The sequence below is a fragment of the Heliconius melpomene genome, chromosome 12, assembly GCF_056956725.1.
Source record: "Heliconius melpomene rosina isolate 202511_hmr_F chromosome 12, ASM5695672v1, whole genome shotgun sequence".
Lineage (NCBI taxonomy): Eukaryota > Metazoa > Arthropoda > Insecta > Lepidoptera > Nymphalidae > Heliconius > Heliconius melpomene.
Window position 1 is genome coordinate 1252015 of NC_140400.1, and position 8859 is coordinate 1260873.

Consider the following 8859-nt stretch of genomic DNA (forward strand, 5'->3'; position numbering starts at 1 on the left):
ACATGGGATAAGCTATGGACAGTAATTACTGAGTGACGTCTCATCTGCATGAGGTATCCTGCAGAAATTTTATGAGGAGGGAACAGGCTGAAAAAAGGAATATCTATTGGTGGTTTAATGATAAATAAATAATTTAAGAAATTCTGAAGATACTTCACTTCTTCCAAAAATTAACAAATATATACAGAATACTTATTTTCATGACTGAAAGTTATTTATTGTTAGATTCGCCATTCGCCTAGAGTTATTTATTGTTATTCGCGCTTGCCATTTGCCAGGGAAAAGAAGAGATTTCAAGGTGTTTTATTTAGCCATCAACTCTAGGACAATACAGAACATTTATATTAAATCAGTTACTAGAAAATTATACATTTAGGAATAATCATATTATTCCTAAATATAGTAAATAAAACACTTTATATTTATATCTTAACATTAATACATTAATTTATTTCGGTAAACTATTTCTTCTCTTCAAAAACAGTAATTGTATAGCATCAGCGGGCAATCCTTTAGTTTCTGGCAAGTAGAAGTGGCTGTACAGGGCTCCTAAGAAGCAGACCACGGAAAATATGTAAAAAGTTGGTCCTAAACCGCAGGTTTCGACTAGGGGGTTGAATACGATCAGAGTGACGAAGTTCATTATCCACATGCATGCCATGGAGAAACTGTTGCATAGACCTCGGACCTGGAAAAGATTAGAGGATTACACATTTTTTTTTTTTCAATTTTATTAGTATTTTTTATTGTTAATTTTAATAGTTTAAGAAGTGCTCTTGATGAGCAGGCAAAGAAAAAATACAGATAATAATAAAATCATATTTTGAGTATAAATTGTCTTACAAAAAATCCGGAAGAAGTTGTGGTACATCGTCTTACAACGAAATAAAAGTCCATTCCCTCGAGCGGGAATCAAAGCCACAACCATCGCGAAGATCTCACAGCTTTTATTATCCTTACCTCAGGCAAGAACACCTCAGCAGTCAAAACAAAAGGTACCACAGCGGCACCCAAGTTATAAACGAAGCTATATCCATATATAATGAAAGCTGTAAACCAGTGCGGCGCCCAGTGCACGTGCAGCTGAGAGCCGAGCAGGATGGTGAAGATGCCTGATGCGATCGACGTGGATGTCATTAAGAACTGGAATGTTTAATTGTTGTATTTGTTATTTATATTTTGTATAGAATTATTGTGTAACTAGGATTTGGATTTGCTACATTTTTGATGATTATCCAGCAGCGATCATCATCTAGTACATATTTTAGTTAATCTATGTACAGGTATATAAAACTCTTCCTTACTGAGTGACAGACATACAAACGCACGCGTGAACCTAATAAATAATAAATTAAAAAATCTTTTTTCAAGCTTCCTAGATTGTTTATAGTATTTTTATTGCCTATAGTTTATTTACTATCAAGCTCTTTTGTATGATAACCATCTAATAGATGGGTTGTGCAAAGCTATGTACCTACTTAGACTAAAAACATAGCTACAACTAAAATATATTGTCAGAAAATCTTCATTCCCTATCTCTACCTATTTTCAATATACATGAAACACAGTGTAAAATCATCCCGTTCTCAATTTTCGAGACATTACCTGGGGGAAAAGGTAATTTTGTAGGAATCGAACACACAACCGTCATCACAGATAAAACTTAATTAATTACTTAGATCAAAAAACACACTAACTTTTCTTCCAAATTTATCCATCATAAGGGCACTCAGAAGACCAGCGAAGACATAAGTCACCGCCAGCAATATTGAGCACGTATTAGGGTTCATTGTAGGCACAGCCTCCTTGAACAATGGTTCCGCATATACTTGCAGTACTATTGACCCCATCAAAATCGTTACAGCCATTACTATAAGGACTGCTAGTAATGCTCGTTTTGATGATTCAGATTTTTCTGTAATATAATGTAAATACTTGTTTACATAAAAGAGTTCATTGTGATGCAGTGGGACAGCGAAACGTGGAAAAGGAATGTCTTAACATTAGGTACCCTTTGGCTACCTTTTTTAGTTATAAACACAACAGTATATTTATAAAGAAAATCTAGTGATAATCTAGTGATATATCACTCTTATCTTTGTTGTTCTTAAATATGATTTTAAAGGAACAAATTGTTGTACTCTGTCACAGACACTCAAGCTAAACTTGCATTTCAGAAAAAGCTGGAGACTTCCAACTTCCCTCGGTGGGAGCCCGCTGGAATTTCGAAGCATACATGTAGAGTGGTGGAATTCAGCACCGCACTATATACCTTTTTACCAGAGCGAAGAAAAAGCAGGGGATATAAATTAATAAATAATAATTCATTCCCTCGGATGGAAATCAAACTCACAACCGTCGCGTTCACAGTCACACACATATAGCCCGGCGCCACTACGCCCTCGGATACTTTAAAACAATAAATAATACTTACTTAAAAATTGCCATGCTGATTCTTTCTTCACCTCTTCCGGTTGAGCAGTGAAACTTAGAGGCTTCTCTAAAAGCTCAGTAGCTTCTTTAAAATCTGAAACCACGTGAAAAAAAATACATTAAAGTTGTTGCAATACGGCTTAAAATAATTTCAGCATTTTTTATCTGTTTTAGAGATATTGCGTATTAGGCGTCTGTGTTTATTGTCTTACCAGACCAAAGTAATGGAAATATTTGTAGTAAAAAACAATTCATCCCTTCTCACAAATGGAAATCGAACGCTCAACCACTGTAAAAATGCTTATTAAATACACCGTATTCTACATAGAAGAATCCGTCGTATGATGGTTGTAAGTACAATCCCCAATCGGGGAAACGAATGTATTTAAATTATTCCATTTCCTGCTTTAGAAGACAAGGCACAGCGTTGAGTTCCACCAATCAACACGCAATATCATGAAAATTGGGCGAAAAATGAGCAGAGGGTATTTTTACAATATTACCATTACTACCATCTTGTAATTTTTGGTTTATCCTAGGATCCAACTGTAGTTTAATCTTCTTGATCTCTACCTCAACTTCTTTAGACGTGGCATCTTCACGGAAATAAAAGGCTATAGCTTCTGCTGCTTCCTGAAATTGAATTCATTACAATTATTAATAAAGTGAGTGTGAGTGAACTTAGTGTTAAAACACTCCGGTTCTTATTTTAATAGTAATACATTTATATGTACATAGTACCTCATGTTATATACCATCAAATATGTATGTATAACTAGATAGGGCATATAAAATAGATTGAGTTTAGATATATATCACCAATCCACCACCACCTATCACCAAGTAACCACGACTGTTCCAACCGACTCCCAAATAAAAAGTAAAGACTATAAAATAAGTATAGTTAGTTTCAAGCTTAGCCTGAAGAGAAAAGAGAGAATTAAAAAAATAGACAGAACTAATATTTGGATTATAATCATAGTATATGATCACATACGAGTACATCAAGTTCAATTAACTGCATGTCAACAACGCTACTATAGCGTCTTTAAAAACAAAACAATATACAGACATCTTCATAATAATAAATGTATTAAGCAATATTATATCATGTAAATAATGCGTAAATTTCCTTATCTTCTAATCTTTTAAACTACAACGAACATTATTAAAAAATAATTTAAATAACCCGTCGCCGTCGTCGCCGTCGTGGCGCAGCGGCACAAGGGTGTGACTGCAGCGCGACGGTTGTGGGTTCGAGCCCCACTCGAGGAAACGAAATATTTACTTACATTTATATTTCTGTTTCTTCGCTCTGCCTCTCGATAGAGGCAAAAGCGCGACGTTGAATTCCGTCACTCAACACTCAATGCCTCCAGAATTTGGTGGGAAGTGGGGAACGGAGTGATTAGATTATTTCCATATCTCATACTTTCTTATATAAAATTAGTTTTGAATTTTTATAAAATTAAATTCGTTGCTTAGTACAATTTCTAAATATGAAAACAATAAAAAACTCACCTTTTCCTTTCCATTTTTCAATAGAAACACAGGCGACTCCTTCAACATCATCAAAAGCAGTATATACGCAACAGATAAAACCAAATGTACATAAATAACATTATAGTAAGATAAGTAACCTCCTAGGGCATAGGAAAATAAGAGTCCTAAGAAGAACCCAAATACTGTGGAAGAAGTGAGGCCGCCTCGTATGGAGTCGTGGCATATCTCTGATATGTATATAGAAGAGACTGCCTGTCCAGCTGCTCCGAACCCGGTTAGACATACAGCGAAAAGTATTAGGTTTATTGATTTTGTTAACGCTATTATTGACCAGGCTATCTGAAAAAAGAATACATCTTTTAGCAATGTTGGGATTGATAAATATGTTGTTTTCTTTTAACTTAACGTTATTTCTCGCATATAGCCGGATATAAAGATGGAACCTAGTGTTTAGTCACTCCGTCCGTGGAACTTAAGGCACTTTCCCTACCCCGTTATGTGCAGAATACAGCATGAAGCTAAAAAAATATTTTAAGACATAAAATTTAGTTCTTTAGTGCTATTGTAAATATTGGAAAGTGAAAGCATCAAATATTTAATGTTTTTTCATTGCCTATGAACAGAAAAGAAACGTTCACAGATTTACAGATTTTGCTAAATAACTATAATAAAGTCTAAAATTTCTCTTTCAGACTTCTTTCTGATGAAATCTAAAATTCTTTGTTCTAGGATGATTTTATTCAAAATAATTCAACAAAGAAAAAGATAGAAGGAAATAAAAAGATTTTTAGGATAGTGTCAAGACACTCATGTTCCCATTTACTACCCGATTTTTCAGACAATATGTGTTGAGAGGCGGAACTCAATGTCACGCTGCCTCTTATTACCAGAGCAAGGAAATGACTTTTAGGAATCTTTACTAATATAATAAAGCGGAAGAGTTTGTTTGTTTGTTTGTTTGTTTGTTTGAACGCTAAGATCTCTGGATCTACTGGATCGATTTACTTTATTTTTGTTTTGTATGAAAGCTGCATTCTTCAGAAGTGCTATAGGCTATATAATAGTACATTACACATATATACTAATAAATTAAAATACTTTCTAATTTGACATGCAATATATTCTGCCATGTTAATAACAACCGTCGTCGCTGCGCGACCGCGTTCGTTACCGCGTCATTTTGATATTCATCCTTATGAAAATAAATATAATAGTCACTTTTAGCATTTCATCTAGATTGAAATTATATTTCTATAGAAATTATATTCTTATATTTCAAGCAGGCGTAGCCGCGTCCGTGTCCGCTAGTTTATTAATAAAACTTACAACATAAGGTACTCCAAACAACATAGCCGAGTATTTTCTTCCAAATTTATCAATAGTATATCCACAAAATGGGGTCGCCAGCAATCCCCCAACATTCGTCAAACTCCCTATTAGCGACAATTGGGTGGAAGTCATGGGAGCTTCCAGGACGGTTTCATTGGACTTAAATATGGCATAAGTGTATGAAGGCCAGGCATAGATGAATCCGGTTAAGGCGACTAGATTTGCAACTAAAATTGAAAGTAAAAATATCTTAAATAATGTGTATAGTGAGGCATTAAGCGCGACGGATGTGGGTTCAATTCCTTTGTCTACTCTGCGTGAGATACTTATTCAAGTTCACACTTAGGAAAATTTCTTAATAAAAAATATTTAGTAAAAGTAGAAAAATTTGAACGCAATGATATTTGTTTCTTAGGTGCCATCTAATAAGTGCAAGTTCAAATGCCACTACACTAAAATTTCATACGATTTGGAAAAAATATTTTTTAATTTACCCTCAACAATATAAATTGAATCCACAGCCTATTACACTAAATATAATTATAGAGTTATTTTATAATACCTCTACAATGACATCAATTATATAGGATTTCAAATAAATAATACATTTATAAAGTAAATAGTGAGCAGAAATATCGATTATGAACATTGTGAATGTATATACATATATACATATATATTTTTTGTGATAACGATGATGATGATAGTCGAACTATCTAAATCTTTTGAAGGCTCTATGAGGCATGCTTTTACAAAATAGGTTCATTAGTAGAGTGTTTTATTAGTATTAAAATTATGTTTTATTCTTCATAGTAGATGTTGCTAGCTTGATGAAATTCAACGCAGCGATTTGTCTTAACAGAATACGAAATTATTATGCGAGTGGGCATTGAATCCTACGACCACGACGTCTCTTCTTCTTCATCTTAATAATTTCAATAAAAGCTTACAGTCATAGCAAATATTATTTTATTATTATTTTCGTATCATTTAAGACAATTCTTTTTACATATTTTTTGAGGCATTAAAAATATATATAGTTAACGAGCATTAAATATATATGTAACACAATTTTCTTTTTTATTTTGCCACAATAGTTCGTGAGATTAGTTTGTTAAATCTAACAAACATACAGATTTCCATATAAAAATATACTAACTTATCAAAGTAGCACCTCCCTGCATTAAAAATGCAGATATTTTCACTTTGTCACTCATTTCTCAGTCAGCTTTAAACAACTACAACTGTGATACTACTGCTCTTATCACACAGTATAATACTATAATGTATTAATAACCATAATATAATTAATGCTAACGTTACCAGGCTTTATTGTACTGAATTAGTATCTCTTTTCTTTATATGATAACAAAAGGAAAACGTATTTTTTCAAATAAGCTTACAAGCTTATTTCTAAGAATACGTTTTCTTTGTCAGGCAGGTCGTGACGCAGGGGCACAAACGTGCGGCTGTATATGCGACGCCTTGTGAATTCGATTTCCACTCGAGAAAATGTTTTTTTAATATCTTCATTTCCTTGCGCGGCCTAGAGTCCCGCCGCTTAACACGCAATGCCTGCAGAATTCAGTTGGTGGAGACCGTAGGTGTCTTAACGAGAACAGAGTGTCTTAGCACTAAGTTCCAAGCTTTCCTGTCCCTACACTGCTGTATGTTCAAGATATAGGTGAAGCTAAAAAATGAAAATATTAAATATTTCATTCGCCCGACCGGGAATCGAATCCACAACCGTCGTAGTTACAATCGCACCATAGTGCCGGAGTCGCCACGTGGTGCTTATATGTATATTAAATCCCATCAAAAACATAAATGTAAAATGAAAGCCAAGTTCTGTAATAAAACGTATGCTTTCAGCGATAAAAGAAGTGAGATATAAATGTATGCCAAGTTCAATGGTCAGCCCTGAAATTTATTTTTAACAATATAAAATATTTTATAACAACTGAAAATGCCCATTCTTCTTACAACTTGGAGACTTTATTTATGTGTAATATCTGACTTGGCTAGTTTTCATATGAATTTACAATAGAATCTGAATGGAATAGAATTTGAATATGTTCATTTATATCGATGTAAATTAATTTGAAAACTAGCCAAGTCAGATATTACACATAAATAAAGTCTCCAAGTTGTAAGAAGAATGGGCATTTTCAGTTGTTATAAAATATTTTATATTGTTAAAAATAAATTTCAGGGCTGACCATTGAACTTGGCATACATTTATATCTCACTTCTTTTATCGCTGAAAGCATACGTTTTATTACAGAACTTGGCTTTCATTTTACATTTATGTTTTTGATGGGATATCATTACTTTTTGTACAGAAATTATAAGTAGGAAGGTTCATAATGTAATCAATATCAAAATATTCTTTATTCAATTTGCCCATTACAAGTACTTTACCTATAGGGAGCTACTACGGCAAGAAACTCAAGAGTTGCTCTTTTTAAATCATAGTTTAGAGTAAGCGCTTCATAGGACATTTCTCTTCGCCGAATAAACCAAGTAGGACAACATTGTGATAATACACTTCTATCTTAATATTGTACAAATCTACTGCAGCCTTTATCTCGGAAGTAGCTCCGTACGTAGTTAAGCAAAGCATGTCTTCTTTAGAAGAGTAAGGATTCCCGTTTCGAGCGCTAGTGTAGATACTTAAATCATTCCAGTTACGACATACGTACTCTACTATAGTCTCGCGCAATTTATTAGTTTGTTGTATATCAATACGCTCAAACGAAGAATATGCAATAGCATGGAAGAGACAGCTCCCATCGGGAGGCATTGGAACAATTCGGTGTAAGTTCTTGTTTCAACCACAAGCAATTCTATTGAACGACTCATTGTTCAACATGTCTTGGAAAAAATATAAACAATAAGTTTATTAAGTGCTGACGGTACCAATCTGAATTGATATGATCCCAAGGTCGACTTCGTTCTCTGCCGTTTTCACATGTGTTCCTAAAACCAGTAAAATCATGAAACCCAGGCCAAAAAAACCATTAAAATATGAGCGCCTTCGTACAATAAAATATATCTAATATAATTAGGTATTTACTTTTTTATTATGGTCAATAATATTATGTTTTATTATTCTTAAGACGATATTTAATTATATATGAAAATAGATTATATTTATCTATGAATCTCGACTATAGTTTTTATTTTGTTGATTAAATGACAGTTGTCAGATTAGAAAGTAATTAATGTATGCTGCGTTTAGAAATCTGATATATTTATTATTATTTTTTTCTAGTTTTATTATTTTGTTGGAATAACTCAACACGCAATGCCTCCAGAGTTCGATGGAAAGAGGGGAACTGAGTGTCTTAACACTAGGTTCCCTCTGTCTACCCCGCTATGTGTGGGATACATCGTAATGCGGATTTATTTATTTTTTATTATTTTGTTTAAGTAATTTTTAATTTCCTTTTTTTTACTCTTATTTTTTTTATTAACAATTACTTAAATTTTTACTGTTACTAATTACTTTATAATTACTTCTGTTAAGATAGCTGGTAGGCTGACAATATATTAAATTAAAAATCAAACCAGCTTCACGCTGTATCCCGCACA

The 8859-nt window shown here is 33.3% G+C and overlaps 1 protein-coding gene across 2 annotated transcripts; it reads right to left on the reverse strand.

Annotated features, from left to right (window-relative positions):
* Positions 1 to 427: 427 nt before the first annotated feature.
* Positions 428 to 6549, reverse strand: LOC146533341 (facilitated trehalose transporter Tret1-like). Of its 2 annotated transcripts, none has more exons than XM_085194939.1 (8): positions 6425 to 6549; positions 5263 to 5492; positions 3955 to 4275; positions 2937 to 3066; positions 2435 to 2527; positions 1698 to 1915; positions 961 to 1143; positions 428 to 688 (listed from the first exon to the last, which is right to left on the reverse strand). In XM_085194939.1, exons 1-8 carry the CDS (start codon positions 6480 to 6482, stop codon positions 449 to 451), a joined length of 1473 nt encoding a protein of 490 aa, XP_085051065.1. In that variant the 5' UTR covers positions 6483 to 6549; the 3' UTR covers positions 428 to 448. The 2 variants fall into 2 exon arrangements, with proteins under 2 accessions (XP_085051065.1, XP_085051066.1); XM_085194940.1 differs by having other exon boundaries at positions 3955 to 4271; positions 5259 to 5492.
* Between the last annotated feature and the right edge of the window lie 2310 nt (positions 6550 to 8859).

What these genes read in the sequence shown, in the direction of transcription:
- LOC146533341 (XM_085194939.1), bottom strand. Translation starts at nt 6,482, where the DNA reads ATGAGTGACAAAGTGAAAATATCTGCATTTTTAATGCAGGGAGGTGCT. An exon ending in TGGATAAATTTGGAAGAAAA is followed by an intron (nt 1,144 to 1,697) that starts GTTAGTGTGTTT and finishes TAAACATTCCAG; the next exon opens with TTCTTAATGACATCCACGTC. An exon ending in CTGAGGTGTTCTTGCCTGAG is followed by an intron (nt 689 to 960) that starts GTAAGGATAATA and finishes AATCTTTTCCAG; the next exon opens with GTCCGAGGTCTATGCAACAG.